Genomic DNA, 25515 nt, shown 5'->3' on the forward strand with positions numbered 1-25515 from the left:
TTTTCTCTCAGAATTTTTTTTTCTATGGAAAGTAAGAGAAACTATCTCTTGTTCGTTATGTGTAAGGCTATGTTCACACTTGTGGTGTCCTGTTCCGTTGTCCTCCATCAGAGGAGCAGAACACGGGAATAACGGAAGCAACCTTTCCGTTGCAAAACGGACACCACCGGTGGCCGATGGACCCCATTGACTTTAATGGGTTCGGTCAGCTTTCCATCTGGGGTGTCCATGATTTTACCCGAGAAAATAGCCCAGCATGCTGCACTATTGTTTCCTGTAATCTCAGCCGGATCTGGAACGGAAGCCCCCAAAGGGGGTTTTACACTAGGCGATTATCAGGCAGACGAGCATTCATAGAACGCTCGTTGACGATAATTTCCCTGTGTAAACAGGGCAGCGATCAGCAGATGAACGAGTAAACACTCGATCATCTGCTGATCGTATCGTTTTAAAAAAGTTAAATATTATCGTTGTCGGCAGCACATCTTGGTGTGTAAACAGGGAGACGCGCTGCCGACATGATCATAATGTATGGAGACGAGTGATCGGAGTAACGACCGCTCGTCCCCATCCATAGCTCCGGGTGACAGGAACAAACAAGCGACGATCAATGATGTCTCGTTGATCGGCGCTCGCTGCATCGGCCGCTTATGGACCGGTATACTAGGGCTTTAACTCTCCAACGCATATGTGAATGAGGTCTTACAGATGGCTCAATGGTTGCCACTTTTACTTTGCACCACTAAGGTCCTGAGTTTGATTCCGACCAAGGGCAACATCTACATGAAGTTTGTATATTCCCTCCATGTTTGTGTGCGTTTCTTCCAGATACTCCGCATTCCTCCTACTCTCCAAAAACATGCAATTCGCACCAATCTCGGGAAGCCAACTCCCCTTGGGGTGAGATAGGGAAATTAGATTGTGAGCCCCACTGGGGACAGGGGATGATGTGAGTGGTGACAATCTCTGTACAACGCTGCTGAATATGTTGCCATATCGGCAACGGGGAGATAAGTAATAGATAGTAGAAGACGAGCATCCTCGATAATCACATGAATGCTTCCGCTTCCTTCCCTGTATGTTTGTTTGTGTGTTTTCCTGGAATCTTCTCGCGACCTCCTACATCTAATAAGCTTAATGACTTGACTTTATGATGAGACGAGAGGCCACGTATTTGATCCCAGTGCCTGCTGGGATACAGTTTTACACTTGTCCTCTCCTTTTTCCCTATTATTGAACTCTTCAACTTTCAAAGAACGAGCAAGTACAGTAAAGTGAACCCCGCAAGCCACTTAAGTGCAGCTCGCTGACTTGCCAAACAAAAGGAGGCCCGCGTGGGCCGGCCGCGGTCAACAATTGCAGCGTATTATGGCGTAGGGTCTTTATGTTTTTACCCTTAAATCAAGGAAGGGGGAGAAAATAGGTTGAATTAGAGATAGGAAGCTTGAGGATGATCAGGGAAGAAGAAGGGGGGGGGGATATGTGTGTCACGTTGATTGCGGTCTGGACGGCTGCCAGCCCCTAAGCCTGACCGGCAGTTGAACCATATAGTTAAGGCGTGTTATACAGCTGAAAACTTGTACCGCAGCCAATAAGTACACATCCAAAGGGCAAAAGTTTATAAAGAGTTGAGGCTGCGCTATTTAACCCTCTCACACTCATGTAATGTACACTCCAGCTATTCATAAAAGGCATCTTTCAATAACAATTACAGCGAGCGCACTGATAAGCATGTGTGTTCGTTCTCCAAACCTACTGCCCGCCTGGCAGCCGTTTCCCAATTGCTTATTTTTCTATTCTCGACTTGTATTGAGAAAGTTTTTGTTTAAACACTAAATACGGTTTATGGATCTTTGTGGTGCTTTTTGTTCTTTTTGAGTTTTTTTTTTTTTTTTTGTTCGCTCTCTCTTAAAGCTGCCGTTGAGAAACACATGTTTTTCGTATTATTTCAGCGGCGATTATTCTTCTTTCTTTGTGAAAGGCAGAACACGATGTTCATAATGGAGCAAATTATACATTATTTAAATGCAAATGAATCCAGCCGGGTGACTCAGATCTGGAACGGACGCACAGCACCCAGGGACAGTTAGATCCTGTTTGGGCTGGTAGTCTGCAAGTTCGTCAGCCCGGTTTTAATTCAACTTTAATTTTATTTTTATACGAAGGGGACTTGTATCTTAATAACATGAGAAAAAGCTTGATATTTTAGTTTTTTTGTTTTGTTTAGATTTTTTTTAGTCTATTAAAAGGCAGTTATCTTGGATCTGCCTGCTCTCCTGAATGTCTGGATTAGTAAACACTTGTGTTCCCTTATAAAAAAAAAGCAATGCTAGAACTTTGTGTTGTGCCATTCCTCTGTTATTCCTCCTGGAAATACAGGAATAAATTGAAAACTGGATGTTTTTTTTCTGCTGGTCAGGAGGGTGACTATGTCCGCACTGATTTGACAGCGTCAGGCTGTGTAGAAAAACACCTCATGGAAAGGGGAATGGTAACAACCAGTTGTAAAATGTATTCATACTTTTCCAGGAATGATAAAAGAGGAACGGCACCAAGCTGAGTTATAAAAGCAAACATGCTACAGAATTATTTTATGGGGAATATTAGTATTTACTTAAGCAGACGTGTCAGGAGAGCCGACAGGTCCTCTTTAAAGTGGAACTCCCATCATTAAATGTTATGGATATCGCTAAGAAAAGTCCGACCTCCGGGAGTTGCGTTGTAATTTGGTGCAGAATTTTTTTTTAAATTACATTTGGATACCAGAACATCAAGTACTACATTTTATAGATGGTGACTACGTTCTTCTTGGCCACTCTCACCATAGGTTTTCTTGGTGGATCAGTATATTTCCAGCTTTTTTTACTTGCGGTTTGTAGTTCCAGGCCTGATTTGTAATTTGGGGGCCGTGGTTATGTCCGTTAACAAGAGTGATCGCCGGGGTCTATGTACCCAGTAACCACCAGCGAAGGGGGGCAGAGGTCGCGGCTGCACACGGACCAAGTGCATGGGAGGTGGGGGCCTGAAACAGATTTTGCATTAGGGCCCTGGAGCTTCAAGTTACACCTCCGCCAGTAATGTATACTCATCGGTAAGTATGCAGATCAAGTTTCCAGCGTTTTCCGATCCATGATTACAAGGCTTATCTCGGTTAATATTTCCCTTCAGCGTTTTCATTTTATAAGTGCACACACGGCATAAACAGACGTGACATCTCGGTTTATTTGGGATTTGCTGCTTCTGCTTCTTCTGTTCCCTCTGAAATTCTGTGACTCAACCGGCTTAAGGATGGGAGGTCAAATGTGCCTTTGTTGAATAACAGGGTTTAATTGCCAGAAACAATAGCAAAACATGTCAAGTGGATTAAAGAGCAACACGAATCGACACTCTGGGGAACTCATTCTGAATCAACCACTTTACGGTTTATCGAGAAGAGGGAATACAGATGTACTCTCCGCAACTAGTGGAAATGCCTGGAAGACCCAGAATTTACCATCAAGAACATGTTTTCTCCGGGGAGAGACGAGCTGTTCTTTTCATAGGAAAATCATGGACATTGTGTTTGTCAACAATTACTCTGGTTTCCCTAAAGGGGTTCCCCAACATCATAATCATGCCCCATTCAATCACTGTTAAAAATGCATTAATTTTTGCAAATACAAATAATTATCAAAAGTGAACCGATTAAAAAAATATACCCCATCTCTTAAGTTTGTTATTACCTGGTTGCCCCTGTTATGTCCTAGAGTAGCTCTTTTGCTGCAGGCCGAGAATGTGCAGATCTTCGCCGCTTTGTCAGTATAGCGGCTTTCGTCCTCGCTCTGCGCAATGAGGCTGCGCTTGCACAGTCTCGCCGTTCTCCCTGTACAGGACAAGCCTGTGCAGTTCACAATCACTTGCCTTTACATGCAGCTTTGCTTCTTGCCGTCGGCGCACAGGACACTTAGGAGAGAGCAAGGTGTACCTGGAAAATGTTGTCCCCAACAGGTACACAGCAGTCGCGTGGCCCACAGTACCTAACCGCCCATTCTGGCAGGGTTCCTGTGATAGTGACTGAGTCACAAGGGTCCCTATTGAAGAAAGGAAAAGGACAAAGGCCCTACTACACCGGCCAATTTTGGCCTGTGCAGCGAGCGCCGATCAACGAGACAGTTCGTTGATAATTGCCCGATAATTACCCAGTGTAAAACCCCCTTTAGTTTATTTCTGCATTCACAGCTAGTCTGAAACTTCAATACATAAATGTATATGAGACTTTGCAAATTTTGTAGGATGTTGGGACCCCTTTAAGGGATTGTCGAGAAAAAAAAGTAAAAGTCTTTCCACATTTTTTAAGCAAGATTGATCTTTAGTGTTCACTTATATGGGTCTACCATAGAGCGGACCATCTCAGAAGATAGAGATTGTTACTGATCATATGTGATCATTATCGGACCTACATAAGTTTTCTGGTCTCTGAAATTGTCACTATAGGGGGAATCGTAGTATATAACAAACATTATAAGAAAAATCCCAAAAGAGGTCAGTAAGTACCAGCAATAGAGAAAACTGGAGCATCCGAAAGGCCAAAATATTCCAAGCCAACTATGACCAGGTTGATATAAGGTTGACGAATTAGAGGAAAGTCGGCCAAAATCTCTCTCTGTTAAAAACGCATGCACGCTTAGCCGAGCTAAAGGTGCTTATGTATGGGGGAGACATGAGGGATAGCTGTCGGAACGGCCAACAACTTTTCAAATGTGTGGGCAGTCTAAGTGCAAGAGTGGACAAGAAGAAGGGAAAAATCTCCTTAACTAGACTCAAGGATCCACTGATTATAACATAAGATATTGCAGGAAAGATATAATGACCTTTCGAGACCAGGGGGTTCAGTCTTTTGTGCCGTTTGGCTAATAGAAGCTATCAAAGAATACAGTGAACTTCATAGTTCCGAGTCTGCTGTATTCTTTGTTAGCTCAATTCCAAATGGCTCAATATTTTTTGGTCACGTTTAGACTAATAGATCGGACCTCATAAACTGCTGTCCTCCCATATAATAGTCTGATGACAGATTCACTTTAAGCTGACCATACACCTTAGATAGACTTTAACATGCCCGATCCTTCGTTCCCCCCGGAGATCAGATAAGATGCGTCTGGCAGGAGCTTTTTCCCCTTTCCCCATTGTGAGGTGCAATATCTGTTGGCTAAACTGGCGTTCATGTCTGTGGCTAAATTTAGAGCAAGACCTTCGAGTTATGTTGACTTGTTTGAAAGTCGATACAAAAACATGACAACTTGGGTAATGTATGCGGCAAAGTCTAAGGTTTAATGCATATGGATCCGCGGTACGGCGCACATAGAATTCTATATGAGCCCATACTGTACTTCTGTGTGCCTTTTGATTTTACAGGGACACATTCTGTAAGCATCCGCAAGAAAAGAATGGTGGAAGGCTCCATGCCGTATTACGAAGTTATTCTACTCTAGAAGCATTGGTTTTTGGAGGCCCCACGATACAACAGCTCACAGAGTACCTAGGGGACTATAATACAAACCAGCAGGAACTCGGTGTTCCGTCATACGGGGTCTTTAGCCATGCGCATGAGCCCCTACTGTTCCTATTACTGCTTATCTTTGTAGTGTATGTAGAAATGGTAGCCTATATCAAAATGGCCCCCGCGAAAGCTTGAAGGGCCAAACCGAAGGGTCATTATAATTTGCAAAGCTCAAACTTATTAATTCAAAAATGATATATACAGATAGATGGTCTGAACTTTTTGTTACACCATAACTAAAAGAAACTAAGTGCCATTACATGAAGTCATCTGGAGCTACGTGCTTAGGTCATCTTGACTCCTTCGATGAGATGGAAGGAAAGGGGGAAAAAATAAACACCCTCTACGAAAACACTTCTAGTGCATGAGATTATTTGGTTCACATGTTTTTGAATGGTCTGTTAAATCCAGAATAGATGGGACTGTTTTGTGTTAAGTTTCCCTCCAGGAGCAGATTGTGCTCCAACCCCTGTTCTCGGCGGAGCCGGCGATCAGTCTCTGGTTGACATTATATAGGCTGTAAAATGGAAATTTCGAGATAAGCTTCCATTAATTTGTCAAGTATCTCACACAGACACCTACTTTATCCTTCTTTAAAGCAGCACTTTTGCTTTTAATCAGTAATGGTTGAATAACAATGAAACACAAGTCAATGACACCGTGCCACATTCTACTCCGATGTACTGCTCGCTGTAACATAATAATGAGGTCAAAGGAATAAAAAGGGAATATTCGACATCTAATTTATTACTTTCGTGTTCAGGGCATTCAGTCTGACTGTTCTTAGGAACTTCTTAACTTTTGCAGGCCTACATGGGTGATCTCCAGACTGTTCTGTTGCAAAACTGCAACCCCCAACATCTTCTGACAGATGGTGGGTAGTCAAAAAGGCACTTCAAAAAAATACCCTCACTGCTTATTTTTTCATTAGATTAGAACGATAAGGCTTAAAACGAATATCTACTTTTTATTATGTTGTTTTTATGTTCACTCTACACTGATTCATTTTCACAATAGATCTTTATAGCGGTCAGAGCTTTATTTTTAAAAAAAAGCTCCAAATTCCCTGTGTAGACATAGTTACAGGATAAAATTTGGACTACTTGCAGCCGCCACCAGGGGGAGCTTACTGCATACTCTTTTATTATTGCGTTCAATGTAAGATTAGTATGCAGTAATCTCCTCAATGCCCCCTAGTGGTGAGGCTGTGTGAACGGATGCAAGGGATTTATCCAATCACGATTAAGAGATATATATATATTAATTAGCAGATAATTTTTGCACTATTTAACTCCTTTTTGACCAGACCGTTTTTGACACTAAGGACCAACTATTCCTTTTCTCTTTTTCATCGTTCCATTTCAAGAGCCCTAACTTTTTTATTTTTCAATATCTTAGCTGCCTAAGGGCTTAATTTTTGCAGGACGAATTGTATTTTTCAATGAGGGTGGTGTTTTGGGGTACATATAGTTTATTGATTTACATTTATTAACTTATTAGGGGGAAATGGGGAAAAAAACAGCAATTGCGCCATTGTCTTCTGCATTTTATATTCATGCCGTTCACCGTGCGGTGTAAATAGTGTGTTACCTTTATTCTAGGGGTCGGTATGATTACAGCGATGCCAAATATGTACAGGTTTAAAAACCTATACATAAAACGTTTTACTACTTTTACACAATAAAGACCCTTTTAAAAAAAAAAAAAAAAAGTTTTTCGCCACATTCCAAGAGCCATATCTTTTTTATTTTTACATCGATGTAGCCGTATGTGGACTAGATTTTTGCGGGCACAGATGACGTACATGTAAGTAATTCTGTGTTAAGGGGTTAAATAATACAAAAAAAATGCAAAAATACTAAATGGTGGTCAAAGATGGACATTCACTTTAAGATGACTGCTCATGGCCCAATCTGGGACACATGGCAACACTTATCTGGAATGGGTCCATGTGTCGCTATATTTGCAACAATAGGAACAAATTTCCATTGGAAGTGTTCGAAATGTTGCCTTGTTACGTTGCGTTGCCTCACATGTAACTTCTCATGTTAAAGGCTAAGATAGTAGTGTTGTTGTCCCACCAGTGCTCTGTAGGTAATATTTGTCTCAGGCCAGAAGGGGTTGTTTAGTTTAGGAAACCCATTTTCAAATACCCTGTCAGGACATTCTGAATTAATAGAGATGGGTCCCTTGTACGGTACCTCCATCTATCAGCCGGAGCAGAGAGTGGCTACAAAGAGAGTCCGTCTCTGAAGGACCTGGCACGTCCGTGCATTACATTGGCAGCCCATTGATTTCAGTAGTAAATGTGTAATTCTTAATTACCCCTGCGGTGGTGCTGTTGGGTTCTCCCACAAATTATAGCAGATCTCTGTGGGGCCTAGCATGTGATCAGATAATTTGGGGGAGGTGGGCTGCTACAAATAAAAATGAATTTTAATAATAATTGTCATATAGGGCATCAGGCAGACACTTTTATTTTTGGACACTCTGGGAGCCCCACCTTTTGGGGGACCTGGGGTATTGTGTGGTGTGTCGTATGGGAATGATGGAGTGCATGTGCTCCGCTCTCTCCATTATAGCATGTGGGAGTGACTGCAGGATCAGACTACACACACTGGTTTTGTTTGTAGTCTGTAACCATGGAGACACATAGGGTCTCGTCTCTTCTTTGTTACACACAACGTTTTTATCCCTTGTCTCTATATGATAAATCCCATATAAAGAGCTGAATTGTTCTGATAGTATCTCTAATAATGTAGTGGAATGATCAGTGTGTCGTATGAGCCCGATTCTAAAATATATCAAGTATACGGCCATGCGTGATTCATTAGACCCTGAAGACTCCTCTCTTGGCTCGTAGTAGATCTTTTTTTAAATTTCCCTTATGCAGTTAAATGCTTCACATTCTCGTCTGTATTACGGCTCCTCTGCTGACATGGAGGGTGATGTGCAGTCATGTAGTAGAACAGGTTCTTCTTATGTGAGCGATGGATCCAGCTTCATAAATCATTGCTTCACCTTTGTTGAACTTTTGATACCACCTTAGGGAGTTGCTTAAATATTTCCTTACTTTAGTATTATTCTTCATTTCAAGTAACCTGCCGTTGCCAATAGCAATTGTCAGCCGACTACAGGCCCTAGTGGTCATCTAAAGCAGGGCTGGAGTCGCGGCAGACACATAGCCAATGTGGCTAATAATTTGCTGCCGGCACCTTACTTTTTTGATTGTTTTTTATAGATAGTAGAATAGTATGTGAGGCTTAAAAAAAACAAAAGTCCATCCAGTTCAACCTATTTTTCTGCAAAGTTTATCCAGGGGAAGGCAAAAAAAAAATGAGGCAAAAGCTAATTTTCCTCATCTTAGGGCAAAATTTCCTTCCCGACTCGAAATATGGCAATCGGGATAAATCCCTGGATCAACGACCCAATTTTCACTAATCTAGCGAACATGACTTGTAATATTATTACACTCGCGAAAGGCATCCAGGCCCCTTTTAGACGTCTTTTAGTGAATTTACCATCACAACTTCCTCTGGCAGAGACTTCCATAGTGTGACGGCTCTTACAGTATGGGCTTGTCCACACGTATTTCTGCGTTTTTTCCGTCCGGAATTGCGGATGGAAAAAACGCAGCAGAATACAGTAGCAGCAAAGTGGATGAGATTTAATAAATCTCATCCACACGCTGCGTAAATACTGAGCGGAAAAACTGGAAATGGACCTGCGGTGTGGAATTTTATTCCGCAGTATATCAATTGTATTTGCATAATCGCTGCAGGTTTTCCCATTGAATGGGGAGGTAAAACCTGCAACAAATAGCAGTTGCGTTTTTTGCGGCGGGTTCGCAACGCTGAATAAAAAAAAAGGAACACTATACTTACCTATGGCTCTGTGTTTCTTCCTCCAAGCCGGCCTCCTGGGATGGCGCTTCATTCCGTGTGACCGCCACTCAAGCCAATCACAGGCTGTAGTGGGGGTCACATGGATTAAACGTCATCCCAGCCGGCCTGGATGACGTCAGAGGGCCGTCCTCCTGGGATGACACTTCATCCCATGTGACCGCCTCTGCAGCCAATCACAGGATGACGTTTCATCCCAGGAGGCAGGCCGGCTAATGCAGCAGTTTTCTACAGCGGACATTCCGGGCGAAGAACTGCACAACAGTTTGATGTGCTTTTTCGCCCGGAATTTCCTGCGGAATCCTTTTCTATGTCGGTGTAGAATCCTTCTTTCCTCTAGAGGTACAGGATGCCCCCTTGTTATAGTTACAGTCCTGGGTATAAATAGATCATGAGAGAGGTTTCTGTATTGAACTTTGATATATTTATTCATAGTTGTCAGCCGTCTTTTTTCTAAACTAAATAAGCCTAATTTTGATCTTTCTGGTTACTGTAGTTCACCCATTACCAGTCTTTCTTTTTTTGTGCACTCAATAATCCATGTGCAGTCTGACTAGTGACTTATAAAGTGGTAGAACTATGTTCTCATCATGTGCGTATATATTTCCCTTTTGAAGCACCCCATGATCTTATATGCCTTGGCAGCAGCTGCCTGACACTGGTTGCTACGGTTAAGGCCCTTTTACACTGGGCAATTATCGGGCAGATGATCATTCATAGAACACTCGTTCCCGATATTTGTCCTGTGTAAACAGGCAGCGATCAGCAGATGATCAAGCAAACACTCCATCATCTGCTGATCGTATCGTTTTAAAAACCTGAAATATAATCATTGTCGGCAGCACATCTTGGTGTGTAAACCGGGAGACGCGCTGCCGACATGATAATAATGTATGGGGACGAGCGATCGGAGTAACGACCACTCGCCCCCTCCGTGTGACAGGATCTAGACGGCTCGTTGATCAGCACCCGTTGCACCGGCCGAAATGTTCCAGTGGTAATTGGGCCTATAAGTTTACTGTCAACTAAAAGTCCCTTTCCTTGTCTGTTTTACCCAGTGTTTTCCCATTTAGTATGCAATGATGACTTGTATCTTCTTTTACCTTCCATTTATCAGTATTAGATGTTTATGGTAAAATTCAAACTACCTTCTGAACTGCAGCAATGGCGGCCAAACGTGGTCCTCAAGATTTACCAACCCTGCATGTTTTTCAGTTCTCCGTTTGACTCCGAGCTGAGATTGTCGCTGCTGTTCTCTTCCACAGGTTATTAATAACGGGCCTAAACCTGTACGTGGAAACATAAGAAATCCCTGGGGCTTATACATTGGGTTGAAATGCCGGTGGAAATGATAATAATAATAATAGTAGTTTCACAGTCTGTCATTACCATTCACAATGGAGAAACAATACTGGTTTGCGAGGCCTCGTCAGCTGAATAAACACTGTATGATGCAGCTGATGAGTGGTAGACGGGCTCCTGCCAGCCTGAGACGTGATTGACGGCTTTCACTACTGTTTAGAAAGCTCCAAATTGCTCGAATAAGTAATTAGACAACACAGGAATGTCATCTTAATTCACAGAAATGTATAGTAAATGACCCAGAACCGAAGGCTACATTCACACAAGTGTGACAGATCTACGCGCGTAAAAAAAGCGCTTAAATCTGTCCGCGTGCGTTGCGTTATTGCATCAATGTGCTTTTTCGAGCACTTCTTTTTCTTTTTTTTTTCAATGGAAGTGATGCGCAAATCACGCACAGCACACGGATGGACATCCATGTGCTGTCTGTGGTTTTCACGCAACCATTGATTTCAATGGGCGCGTAGGTGCGTGAAAATGACCCCATGTATGCCATGCAGGGAGTTTCACGCAACGGACTCTCACTACGTGGAAACTCACGCATGTGTGAACGGCCCCATTTAAATCAATGGGTACGTGTGCTGTGCGTTGTTTCAGCGCACAGCACACTGACGAGACTCACACTCTTGTGAATGAGCCCTAAGTATTGGATCCTGGAACATTGCTGAATCCAAAAGCTCTTTGGTATACACATAGATATCAGTCTAAGGGCTCATTCAGACGAACGTAATCCTCGTCCGTGCGATGTGCGTTGAAATAACTCACAGCGCCCAGGCCCATGCATTTCAATGGGGCTTTTTACACGTGTGAGTTTTCACGCATCTAGTCGCCTATTGAAGTCTATGGGTGCGTGAAAACCACGGACAGCACAGGGACAACATCTGTGTGCTGTCCGTGTTTCAGGCATCAAATACATAGAAAAGCAGAGAAATAAATGTAAAATAAAAATAAGAAGTGCTTTCACGGACGTGAAAAACACATGCCACACGCAAAGCACACTGATGGCATACGCAACGGACTAGAATAAGTAAGAAAAATGCTGCTTGGTTACGTGCGCAAATCGGACGCGTTCGTCTGATTGTAGCCAAAGAAGTCCAAATACTAAATAGATTTAGTAGGCATTACTACACAAAATGTTTATATGGCCATTTACAAGTAAATCAGAAGGTAAAGTGCTAGCTGAAGTTTTTTAATAACCGATCTAGTAGAACATAAGAGCCCCTTATTCTAGACTTCGACAAGATAACTGGTGAAGGAGCCGGCACGTCTGTACATTACAAGGACAGCTCATTGACTTTAAGGGGCACCATGTAATTCTTAATTTCCCCTTTGGAGGAGCTGCAGAGAAATGGAACACTTGCAGCCAGGTTACCCTGCAGATTAGAGTGGATTGCTGGGGATCCTAACTGTAGGACATCCTGTCGTCAGCTTATTTTAAGTCCCTTCTAAATATAAAAAAAAGACATTGTACAAGGTAGACCTCTCCTTTACTGTATATAATAGGGAATAACAATTTCCTAATGTTATCTTATTACAAAAAATTCCTTTTTTTTTTTTTTTTTACAAGAGGAAATCTTCTGATAATACAGCAGAAGAACTTAAAGTATTTTCAGGACAACGACTGGGATGATCAATTCCCCACAATCCTGCAAGCTTATTAACGGGCCAATGTCTTTCCCTATTGAATACTGTAGAGATTCTAGTTAATTATTTTTATTTTGGTAAGTCGCGCTGTACTCTAAAATGTTAAAGTCCGCAAGATTCCAGTAGTCCACCATCCATGGAACCACATGCTGCTGGACCATTGGGCAACCTGAGAAGTTATGAAAAAATCAATACTATCGTCCAGGATCCAGTAGGCCGTTCCAACGGTCCAGCAGTTTTACGTCTAAAATTAGACACATGGCAGACCAGACGGAGCTCCGAAAGGTTCAGTGCCAGAAGACCAGAATTTTACTGTGATGTGTGAACGCATTGCCGGCAAATTCAAGTAAAATCTGCCCCTAATAATAATCATAGTAAATCTTGCGGGCTTTGGCCTTGCTTGGTCTCCATTCCTGATCCCAGGTAAAGCAAAGCTCCTGAAGTGAGCACCACGATCTTGCATCAGACTGGAATCACGTTCTAAAACCCACAGCACACGGACTCGATATTTCATTGCCTCCCGCCGACCTCGCATTTTGTAATACCGGCCATGGAGTATGGACACTCGTGTTAAGCCGTCTCTGGCTGAAGCCTCTACGTGTTCTCTTCTTCTCAGTAAGGTTCTTTACCCGTGCTTGAACTTTCTGACACCATCCCCGGTCTCTTTTTGTCTCTTCATTGAGCCGCGCTCTCCCCCGCTGTGACCAGCAGACATTGGGGCATTTCTGTCTTGTATTGCCTTTGTGTGCTCATTAAAAAAGAATCAGAAAATCTATTGAGTGCACGTTTAATGTAACACAGATGCGAGTCACACTACGGTTCGCTCTGCTTTTCAAATTTTCAGCTTTTTTTATTTTTTTTAATAGATTCATCAGTGTTTTTTATTATTTACAGAAAGAAACTTGAGACAGCGGAACAGACTGTAGTTTATAAGAGAAAAAAAAAAACATCATAGTGTGGAATGCGGCTCGTCTTCCAGACCAAACCAACCAGTCTGGCAGGCAATGATGGACTGTGACAATCCGAGCCGTTCATTCTAACACTTGGAGAAATAATTTAACTGTAAAACCCCATTACACTTGAGGGCCCTTAGTGACAAATTCTATTACCAAGTTGAATGTTATGCTACCAGGAGTTGCTGGATACAGAAGTATCTTTGTTCTCGGGCCTGATTTTCCCCCTTTCCCCCACTTCCTCTGTATACATTCCTTTTAACTTAATACTAAAAAGTTTTCTGGACTCCAGTGAACTTTATTCCATATGCAAGAATATATTTTATTGCCTTTTTTTATATCAATAGAACAGAGAGTTACATTTCATTGAGAAGGATCTTTGGCGTTCTTTGTTCTCTCCTTTGAGTTGGATTAATGTCATATTTGCCAGAAATAGAAGCCAGTTACGGAAAAGTTTGAGTATGTGTTGGGTGGATTTTCTTTTACGGCTTGGCCCTGATCCTTTTAAGGTACAAAAATGCTGGCAAATTTTATATCAGAATCTCGGAATTTCCCAGGAGTTTTTAACTATTTTTTTGTTTTACATTTTGCCAGTGTCTGGTGGTGTCCACCATTGGGACTATGGGTGGTTAGGTCTTGGTATATGCAGGAGACTTTTATCTGAAGGAATTTCTAATAGTCTAAACATTTTTTTCTCTTTGTGCCTTTTGTAGAATGCAAGTTCAGAGGGTTAGGAGGCCACGTTGTTGCACAAATCCTCAGGGTCTTCTTCCGAGATATTCCGAAACACAAGCTGAGGGACAGGAGCAACTCTTCAGACTGACAGACAACATCCAGGATGAGTTGTAAGTACCACAGATCTTTATCAATTAAATGGGTCTAATCTTTTCTGCTTGTTTTCGGCCAGCCTTGTCACCCTAGGGTCGCTGACATGTTTTAAGCAGGTAAAGATGGCTGCTAACAATCCACAGTCCTGCATCCATCAGTCCAGGTTCAGCAGTCCATCTATTCACTGGAACACTTTTCTACAAAGACTTTTTTTGTTTTGGGGAAAAATGGACATGTGATATATACACAGATATGGTGCACGGACATATGAGAACTTGGAGCATTATAATTTGACATACACCGACCAAAAAGCAAGCATTGGTTTGTGGGACATAGAGCCCCGCAGTAACGTAGAAAGCCTACAGATAAATGTTACAGAGATTGCATGAGTTAGCTGTCAGCCAAACACTCGTTTGGCCGACAACCATCTCCCCCGTGTCATCGTCCCCCACCCACAAACGTGGCTCAACTCTGCATATCTATTTATATGGGTAGAAGGTATTAAGACTGTCAGATGATTCCTCTGGCAGTCGCTTATCTCCCGTGAGAATAAAGGTTCAGGCATGTTGAGTTACCACTGCCCTAGCCCTGTACCTAAATATCCTGGCCAAGGCAAAATGGCTTTTTGGGGTCCCCATGACACTCGGGGCAAATGCCCCCTGGGGCCTTACAATACAAATGCCTCTGTGATTAAAGAAAGAAGCAAAAGTAGGAAAAAAATAGATCAAACCGTGAAGCAGAAAATTTCTAAATAACTGTCCATTGATCGGCGCTCATTCGCTCCTTTCACAAGGAGATGTGTATGTTCACAAGCGCTCATTACTCCGATCGCTTGTCCCCATACATTACTATCATGTCGGCAGCGCGTCTCCCAGTTTACACAGTGAGATGTGCTGCCGACAACGATAATATATTTATTTTTTATAATGATACTATCAGCAGATGAGCGATCATTTGCCCGATTATTGGCCCATGTAAAAGGGCCTTTAGTCCAAAAGCGAAAGCCATAAACTTTTCCTTTCAATCAAGAGATGGCGAACAAAGTGTCGTGCACTGAGACAAGTCTTGGTAAAGATCAGACATCTCCAGCTGTTGTGTAACTACAGCCCCCAGCATGCCCTGACCGCTGTAACATGCTGGGAGTTGCAGTTTCCTCACAGCTGGAGAGCCACAGGTTGGAGACCACTGGTGTAGATGGTGGCTATTAAAGTGGAATACAGTCCACGATCAATAAATACCTTATCAATGGTTTACATCATCAAAAAGAAAAGTCATCATCATAAAAAATGCTCATTATAGTAAAAAGAAAAACGCTAGGACAGTTTTACATTTTGACATCCCATTAGTTTTCTCTCCAGTTATTGAAGGCCACGGTCTACCATGTCAGATTCACTCTCTTATTCTCTTACTTCACAGTTTCATTGCCGTTGAACACATAGACAGCTACTGCGTGCTCATCTCATCCAAAGCCGTCTACTTTCTTAAATGGGGCGAGTATGTGGACCGAGATGCAATCTTTTTGGAAATTAAATACGACGATCTCTATCACTGCCTTGTTTCAAAGGATCATGGGAAAATTTATGTTCAGTTAACTAAAAAAGCTGAAACAACAAGTAGTGGAATAGCTATACCGGGGCCGTCACACCAGAAACCCATGGTAAGAGGTGATCTATGGGGACTCTGTATGCAATTATATTTTGTGTGCATTCTACAGGGGCATTGCTGGGGTATTAGAAGATCAGGGGCACAAACCCCAAGGCATGTGTTTTGCTAGCGACACCACTGGCATTCTATATGTAGGATGTATGGGAATACGAAAAAGCTGCTAAATTTGAAGCGGTTGTCTGCAGTTTTGTTTGTCCTGGACATGACTGTCTCATGGTGGTACATCATATTGGTAACACTATTGCGTCTGTAGCCCGTACTGTTCTTGTAGGTATCACTATTGTTTATCTCAAGGTTAGGGACACTTTTATCAGACTACACAGGGTTTGTTTGTAGTCTGTAACCATGGAGGCACATTTTTCTGCATAGGAGCTGTATACACAGAGTGGTAAGAGATCTTTAATGAAGACTATGTGCTTAATTTTTTGGAGCAATAAGACAAAAATTGGGTACAAAGGTGGACAAGTCCCACAATGTGTATGATTTAACACCACTACAAAGTAAGTAAGCCATCAGGTAAAAACCGTAACCCATGTGTCAAAGCAAATCACATGCAGCAATCATATTGAAAAGGCTCTGTCTTTTTCCCTGTTGCAGTAGCTTTATTTTTCTCCAAAAATAGCGCCTCTCTTGGGTCATGACTGGTATTTCGGCTCCACCCCATTCACTTGAATGATGCTGAGCTGCAGTACCAGACACCACCTTGCACAACAGTGGCGCTGTTTCTGGAAAAAAATGCAGTCCATTTGTTCTTAAAGTTTTTGTTCTTGGTTTTCTGTTAGGTCCATGTAAAATCTGAAGCTCTTGCCGTGAAAATATCTCAAGAGATAAATTATGCAAAGAGTCTGTACTACGAGCAGCAGCTGATGTTGAGACAAACGGAGGAACAAGAGAACTTGGACTTGAACTATTAAAAAGAAGCACATGACTCCAAGCATCACCCTGCCAGGTTCACACGGACATGTAATCTCCTGTAACATACATGTGTATATCCGTGTGAATATGTAAACCTATATGAATACAGTACGACTATCGTTGTGTGAAGAACATTACTGCCTTTCCAGTATACGGAGATGGGTGGGGGGGATAATTTATAATATGGTATATAATTATAAATAGATGCATTTGAATTGTAATGATTTTGAACGAATACATTTATTTTGCTAAACCTGTAAATATGTACATCTATAGTATGGTGTAAATATATGAGAATATGAAACCTGGATTGTGTAACGTGTCACATTTGTTTATATTGCAGATAGAACTTGTTTGATAACTTGCACTAGATCGAAACGTGTCTGCAGCACGGCACGTCCAGTGTCTCAGCTCGTGACTGCTTATATATTGAATGTCCTATGTATAGATACGTTTGCCTATGATATTGTATCCGGGGAGTATCCAAAACTGGCACACAATAAAGGCTGACGTTTTATATTCTGATCGACTGTACGGTCATTGGATCAGCTACAAGTAGATGTGTGAAGCCATTGGGTGCAGTAACCTATTCAGGGATTAACCAAAAACTAGATAGAAATGCTTCAATATTGTTTGTCCTCCTAAGCGTGCATGTGAATTTACACTATATGGACTTTATGTATGTGGAGACAACTTGGACTGTTAAGAAGAAAGCCATACAGTCTATGTAGACATTATGAGTGGATGGACCCAACTGAAGAGCTCGTTGACTTTCGACATGGCACCATCATAGGATGCCACTTTTGCAAAAAGTCAGTATTCTCAATTTCTGCCCTTATAGAGCAGCTCCTATCTACTGTAAGTGATTTTGTCCTATTCTCCCATGAACTGTAATCAATGTTCCCCCATCAACTGTAAGCGATGTTCCCCCGTAAGCGATGTTCTCCCATCAACTGTAAGCGATGTTCTCCCATCAACTGTAAGCGATGTTCTCCCATCAACTGTAAGCGATGTTCCCCCGTCAACTGTAAGCCATGTTCCCCCATCAACTGTAAGCCATGTTCTCCCTTCAACTGTAAGCGATGTTCCCCCGTCAACTGTAAGCGATGTTCCCCCGTCAACTGTAAGCGATGTTCCCCCGTCAACTGTAAGCGATGTTCCCCCGTCAACTGTAAGCCATGTTCTCCCATCAACTGTAAGCCATGTTCTCCCGTCAACTGTAAGCGATGTTCTCCCATCAACTGTAAGCGATGTTCCCCCGTCAACTGTAAGCCATGTTCTCCCTTCAACTGTAAGCGATGTTCCCCCGTCAACTGTAAGCGATGTTCCCCCGTCAACTGTAAGCGATGTTCCCCCGTCAACTGTAAGCCATGTTCTCCCATCAACTGTAAGCGACGTTCTCCCGTCAACTGTAAGCGACGTTCCTCCGTCAACTGTAAGATGTTCTCTCATCAACTGTAAGAAACTGAAGAGCTCATTGACTTTCAACATGGCACCATCACAGGATGCCACTCTTGCAAAACGTCTGTATACTAAATTTCTGCCCTTATAGGGCAGCTCCTGTCAACTGTAACTGATTTTCCCCTGTTCTCCCGTCAACTGTAAGCCATCTTCTCCCGTCAACTGTAAGCCATCTTCTCCCGTCAACTGTAAGCCATGTTCTCCCGTCAACTGTAAGCCATGTTTGCCCGTCAACTGTAAGCCATGTTCTCTCGTCAACTGTAAGCCATGTTCTCTCGTCAACTGTAAGCCATGTTCTCTCGTCAACTGTAAACAATGTTCTTGTGCAGTGGACGTCATGAAACGGTAGACCACATGAGCTTGAGGAACAGAACCATCAAGTACTGAAGAGCAAAGTATATCAAAATTGCTTGTCCTTGGGAGCACTCTACCAAGTTTTAACCCACATGTAAAGAGAAAAAAAACACCATAAACTGATCATGAGGAGCTTTATCGAGTTGTGTTTTCAGGGTTGTACATTAGCCTGAGATCACGATGGACAACTGCAAATGTCAGCTGGAGTAGTGCAGGTTGATCTCTGGAGCAGCGGAAATGCTATTTTAAATAAAGAATCCTGGTTCACCATCTGTCAAATCTGGGTTAGAACTCTTCCTACCAAATGTCATAGTACCACCTTAAAGTTTTGTAGGGGAACAGTAATGGTCTTCTGGTTAATGGTTTGGTCCTGTTTCTACTCTCTACACGAAACTAGGTCCATAAAAAATGGTTAGGCATGGAAGAACTTGACTGGCCGGCACAGATCCCTGACTAAAACCCCAAAGGAGACTGACTTCAAGCCAAGCCTTATCACCCTACATCAGTGCCCAACCTGACAAATGCTTTTGTGGAAGAAAACTCTACTGGAAAACGTTCCCCGAAGAATGGAGGTTATTATAGAAGCAGAGGAGAGATCAACTCCATATTGATGTTGAATATTTTTATGGAGATGTTCGAGCTCATATAGGTGTGATTCTCAGGGGTCCACGTACTTCTGGCCACGAGCCATTTAGCGTGTGTCTGTATATGATATAGCCACCTTAAACATTCCCTTACTCTTACAAATGTCTGCCCGTGCTGGGATTAGGTGATTTTATGCTTTTATTTCATTGCTATAGAGCTATGTATATTAAAACCAGGCTATGACTGGCCTACCAGTTAAACCTCTGCTTGGCTCATGATCTGACGACTTAAAGGTCCACCGACAAAATGTACCATGAGGACAACCCCATGTGAAGATGCCGGTGTAGCAGATCACATACTGCTGGAGCTCTGCTGTTTTCAATGCAATTAATGTGGACATGCATTTGTTCGGGGTTTCCCTTCGTGGGCCTAAGTTGCCTTAGTCCAACACTGATTAGAACTGCACTTTAAATATTGATTCAAGCAATGTTAAAGAGGTTGTGTGAGACTAGAAAAACATGGCTGCTTTCTTCGAGAAACTGCAGCACTCTGGTCCATGGGCTGTGTCCAGCATTGCTGCCTAGTCCCATTGAAGTGATTGGGACAGAGATGCAGTACTGGACACTGCCTAATGACAAGAGTGGCGCTGTTTATGGAAGAAAACAGCCATGTTTTTCTAATCCTAGGCAACACCTTTAATTTAGTGTCAATCAATAACCCCTGTAATTTAATATAAATGACATATTTTTCAATGATATTTTGGATTATTGTGTGTGTTATTATATTTCCATTAAAGGTTATATTATATATAAATTTAGTCTTTTATATTTATTTAAACTTTGAGCATTTATTAGATCATTTATCAAAATCTTCTGTAATCAACTTTGACCGCTGAAGATGCAGAGATCTGATCTGCTAGTGATTTCTGATTACCATGTGATCGCTCAGTCAGTGGCGTGTGTGATCGGACATCTCCGCATGCAAATACTGAACTCAAGATATACTCTACCATTCAAAAGTGTTAGAACACTGCAATTTTTCCACTTATTTTTTACGTTAACATCGTTCTAGTACAGCAAATAAAGTGAAATGGTTCAAAAGTAAGTTAAAAACATAAAAATAATATGAATTTTTAACCTCAAACGTAACAATAGTCTGAATTTCTGATTTTAACCAAATGGCCTTTTTTCAGGGAAGACATCAAGGACATCTGCTCTGCAGCACAGAAAGCAAATTATGGTTTGAAATTGGATGCCAACTATTCCTACAGGTGTCCCAACTTTTGGAGAATATTTTCAAACCCTCTGATTCTATATAACCAGTGCTGGAACAGACTGCATTACAACACCCTGTAGGGCAGGATTTGGACAGTTTTCCTCTTCAGGATAGAGCACATTGATATCATAATGGCAATACAAAGGCAATTAACAAAAGAAAACAAATAATTATAACCCTTAGAAGTACAGTTTCATATACCATCAAAAGGCTCTTGGAAACTGACAGGAAGACCAAAGGCCACTACAAAGTCAGATGACAAGTTTTTGAGAATCAACAGTTCGCGTGATCCGCGATTAAGTCCGGCTTAATGCAGCAAAAAATAAACAAGTTTCCATTTCAACTATGAAGAGAAGACTTCTAATTGCAGGTTTGACAGGTCGAGCATCAGTAAGAAAGCCACTGCTAAGATTGCAATATAAAAAAAAGAAGACTTGCCTGGGCCAAGCACCTCCAGTGGACTACTGAAGAGTGGAAGAAGGTCTTGTGGACAGATGGATCAAAAATTGGCATCTTTGGTACATCACGCAGGGTTTTTGTACGTCATAGAGTACGTGTAAGGATGCTTCCTCAGGGTGTGACATCGACTGTCAAACATGGAGGAGGAGGTGTGATGTTCTGGGGCTCTTTTGCTGGATCCAGAGTTGGCAACTTGCACAGGGTTACTGGCCCACTGGATAAGGGCTACCGCAGTATTTTGATGCGCCATGCAATACCCTCTGGTGTACGCCTACTTGGTCAGGGGTTCATATTACAGCAAAACAATGATCCAAAACATATTTCTAGGTTGTCAGAACTACCTAAAAAGGCCAGAAGAAGCCGGATGGCATCAAAGAATGGAATGGCCGGCACAGTCTCCAGACCTAAACCCCATTGAGCCTGTTTGAGATGAACTGGACTGACGGGTGAAAGCAAAGCAACCTACAAGTGCAGCACATTCGTGGGAACTTCTTCCACAATGTTGGGAAGAAATTTCTGAACAATATCTGAATGCAATTGTAGAAAGAATGCCTCGATTGTGTAAAGCTCTTATGTCCGCTACAGGGGGCGACTGTGAAGAGAACAAATCTAGATTTAATTTTTTGAAACCAAGTTTCCATTATTTTTACTCCGCTTGTCTATTTCTTCTATGCTTTCATTTTAAAGTACATTTGAGACATTAAACTGCCTAAGTATCAAGATAAACTAGAAAAATGTAGGTGTCCTAAAACTTTTGGCCGGTAGTGTACATACAGGCCGGGCTAGCTGAGGCCCCTTGCACATAGCATCTGGGAGATCCGCACTCCCGAACATCTTATTTCAACAAAGGGAAGATCAGATCTTGACACAAGGGAGAAAGAAAACCCACTAAGTGATAAATAGCCATTTTAGCTGGAAAACTGGATTTCTTTATCAACCAATATTACCTACTTAAAGTAAATGTCCACCCTTGAAGAGCATTTTGGGGTTTTTAAATCTACATAAGTTAAAAAACATTGTGCCCTTTAATTTCTTGAAATATCTTAGAAGCATTTAGAGCTCTGTTTTTCTAATACATAGTTCAAAATCCCCATAAACAGTTAGATGATACAATTCTGTATGCCTGCAGTCACCACTAGGGGGAGCTTACTGCATACGATTTATACATTGAACTCAATAATAAATCTGTATGCACTAAGCTCCTAAACCCCTAGTGGTGGCTCCAACTAATCATACTATGAGTGAGGGAAAGCAGGAGATTTGGGACTCGGTTACATAAAAACTGTGTTCCAACCCCTTTAAATATATCTTATTAAATAATGGTCGACTTAAAAATGACTTGGTGGAAATTCACTTTTGTCTACCTCTTCTGTCCAGTTAAAAAGTTTGTATAGGCTTTTAGAATATTTCTGGCAAAGCAGATTGACAGACAAAATTGCCATTACAGAAGCGGTCATCCAGCTTTCCCAGACTCCTTAATGGTATCTCGGTTTATGATACAATCCCTGCTTCCCTATAGATACAAAACTAAGCAGATTTGCCACTCAGAAAGACTGATCTATATTTACTGGTAATTCATATTTCATGTGGAAATGCGATCTTCTAGCTCTCCTTCCCCAGTATTGTAATTATAGGAACTGCCTTCTTGCCCATACATATAATTTTCTTTACAACAAAGCTGAGCAACATGTGGCGTTCTAGCTAGTAAGGCATGCTGGGATTTGTACTTCTTTGGCAGCTGGAGAGCTGCGGGGTACATAACTCTACTGTACAATTTGAGTCGCTCTAGTATTGATCCCTATTAGGATTAATTGAAGGCTAAAGGCCACTGAATACTATTACTCAAAAAATTGCCTCCTTGTCTGGTTTTCCTAAGAATCTGTTTCCTGACAGATCTAATTGTTACCATGCGTCCTCGGCCGCAGCCTGCTGTGCTCGTACTCTGGTTTTCCTTTGAAAAAATACACACCACATAAAAAGTATGAAGTAAACAGCGAATATGTGTCTCCCCTTAGAAAATGTCGGGTCAGTGAAAGGACAGCAGCAAGATTAAAAGATGTAATTTAAGATTTTTTCCATTTATAAAGCGTGTCCACGGACCAGAGCGAGAGCTTCACATTCCTGATGGTTTTGGCTAAGGATTTCTTTTTTTTCTTTAATTTGCACTGACAGTCAGTATTAAATCCTCAATATGCCTAATACTATAAAACTTGTAATACCCTGCCTACCAACCAGTAATGCTCTGCCTACCAACCAGTACAGCCCTGCCTACTAACCTGTACAGCCCTGCCTACCAACCAGTAATGCCCTGCCTACCATATAGTAATGCCCTGCCTACCATATAGTAATGCCCTGCCTACCAACCAGTAATGCCCTGCCTACCATCTAGTAATGCCCTTCCTACCAACCAGTAATGCCCTGCCTACCAACCAGTAATGCCCTGCCTACCAACCAGCAATGCCCTGCCAACCAACCAGCAATGCCCTGTCTAAAAAACCACTAATGCCATGCCTGCCTACCAACCAGTAATGCCCTGCCTACCAACCAGTAATGCCCTGCCTACCAACCAGTAATGCCCTGCCTACCATATAGTAATGCCCTGCCTACCAACCAGTAATGCCCTGCCTACCAACCAGTAATGACCTACCTTCCATCTAGTAATGCCCTGCCTACCAACCAGTAATGCCCTGCCTACCAACCAGCAATGCCCTGTCTACAAACCACTAATGCCATGCTTGCCTACCAACCAGTAATGCCCTGCCTACCAATCATTAATGCCCTTCCTACCAACCAGTAATGCCCTGCCTACCAACCAGTAATGCCCTGCCTACCATATAGTAATGCCCTGCCTACCAACCAGTAATGCTCTGCCTACCAACCAGTACAGCCCTGCCTACTAACCTGTACAGCCCTGCCTACCAACCAGTAATGCCCTGCCTACCAACCAGTAATGCTCTGCCTACCATATAGTAATGCCCTGCCTACCAACCAGTAATGCCCTGCCTACCATCTAGTAATGCCCTTCCTACCAACCAGTAATGCCCTGCCTACCAACCAGTAATGCCCTGCCTACCAACCAGCAATGCCCTGCCAACCAACCAGCAATGCCCTGTCTAAAAAACCACTAATGCCATGCCTGCCTACCAACCAGTACAGCCCTGCCTACCAACCAGTAATGCCCTGCCTACCAACCAGTAATGCCCTGCCTACCATATAGTAATGCCCTGCCTACCAACCAGTAATGACCTACCTTCCATCTAGTAATGCCCTGCCTACCAACCAGTAATGCCCTGCCTACCAACCAGCAATGCCCTGTCTACAAACCACTAATGCCATGCTTGCCTACCAACCAGTAATGCCCTGCCTACCAATCATTAATGCCCTTCCTACCAACCAGTAATGGGCTGCCTACCAACCAGTAATACCCTGCCTACCAACCAGTAATACCCTGCCTACCAACCAGTAATGTCCTGGCTTACCAATCAATAATGCCCTGCCTACATCCAATAATGCCCTGCCTACATCCAATAATGCCCTGCTTACCAACCAGTAATGGCCTACCAACCAATAATGCCCTGTCTACCAACCAGTAATGCCCTGCCTACCAACCAGTACAGCCCTGCTTACCAACCAGTAATGGCCTGCTTATCGAAAGGTTATAAATATCGGAATGATAGCAATGTTCTATTTGCTTTTATCAGTATTGTAACAATTCCAGTGATTTCCCATAACTGGTGTAGTTATTTTTTTTAAAAATTGTATACGCGGTCAATTAGTGCTATATACTTGCTCTATAGTCAGAAAATATATAATTTAGCATCTTGTCAGCTGCAGCTTTTGGATCTTCTGACTTATTTTTATTGTAGCGATAACGTGCGTGCATACAGAATTCAGCTAGACCCTGCTGATAAATACATGAATACCTAAGGGTCATTAAAACATGAATGTTGCTTATTACAGGGTTGTTGATCCACAGCTCCTTTGCAACAGTACACCCTTGTGCAGTCAAAGTACTAAATAGAGACACATAATCAATTGAGATTAATCAACAGCAGCTTCTTGATGGTTTCCATGTAGAAACAGTTGTTTTTTTTGCACACTAAAAGCAACAAGCTATTTTAAGACCACGGAGTGCATTTGAGGGGGTAACTGCAGAATTATGCCCACTAGTACAGCATTTAAAGAGCATTATACCAATGCCCTAATCTAAGAGGAGCCTGTTTCCAATAAGTTCTTCAAAATTTCAGTGTACCGGTTTGTCTTGGGAGGCTGTTCTTTCCCTGCATTGGATTTACCGGGATCCTGGAAACCCTGAATATATTATAAATTTATTTCATATGGGTTCACTCAGAATTGACCAGTTCTGTTATTTTCCATTGAATTATTATTCACTTTGTGAATCAGCACTGGAAATGTCTTGGTCGAGTTTCGTATAGAATAACCAGACACAGATGTAAGAGTCTACATGATGTTACAAAGAAAACCGAACCATCTTCTATACCTGACGTGGATATAGATGATACGCTGATGTCACAATTACTATCCATTCTTCCTATAGCATCAGCATTTTTATTGT

At 42.2% G+C, this 25515-nt stretch overlaps 1 protein-coding gene across 3 annotated transcripts in view; it reads left to right on the top strand.

Annotated features, from left to right (window-relative positions):
• The window catches only part of VPS13D (vacuolar protein sorting 13 homolog D), a 146454-nt gene extending 129649 nt beyond the window's left edge, over positions 1–16805 (top strand). For all 3 annotated transcript variants that reach the window (XM_075839505.1, XM_075839504.1, XM_075839506.1), the window contains 3 exons: positions 14111–14242; positions 15642–15882; positions 16673–16805. In XM_075839505.1, the coding sequence (XP_075695620.1) occupies positions 14111–14242; positions 15642–15882; positions 16673–16804 (505 nt within the window). In that variant the 3' untranslated portion in view covers position 16805. The remainder of the gene's footprint in view (positions 1–14110; positions 14243–15641; positions 15883–16672) is intronic.
• Positions 16806–25515: the final 8710 nt, after the last annotated feature.

This window comes from Rhinoderma darwinii, chromosome 10 (assembly GCF_050947455.1).
Source record: "Rhinoderma darwinii isolate aRhiDar2 chromosome 10, aRhiDar2.hap1, whole genome shotgun sequence".
NCBI classification, from domain to species: Eukaryota; Metazoa; Chordata; class Amphibia; order Anura; family Rhinodermatidae; genus Rhinoderma; species Rhinoderma darwinii.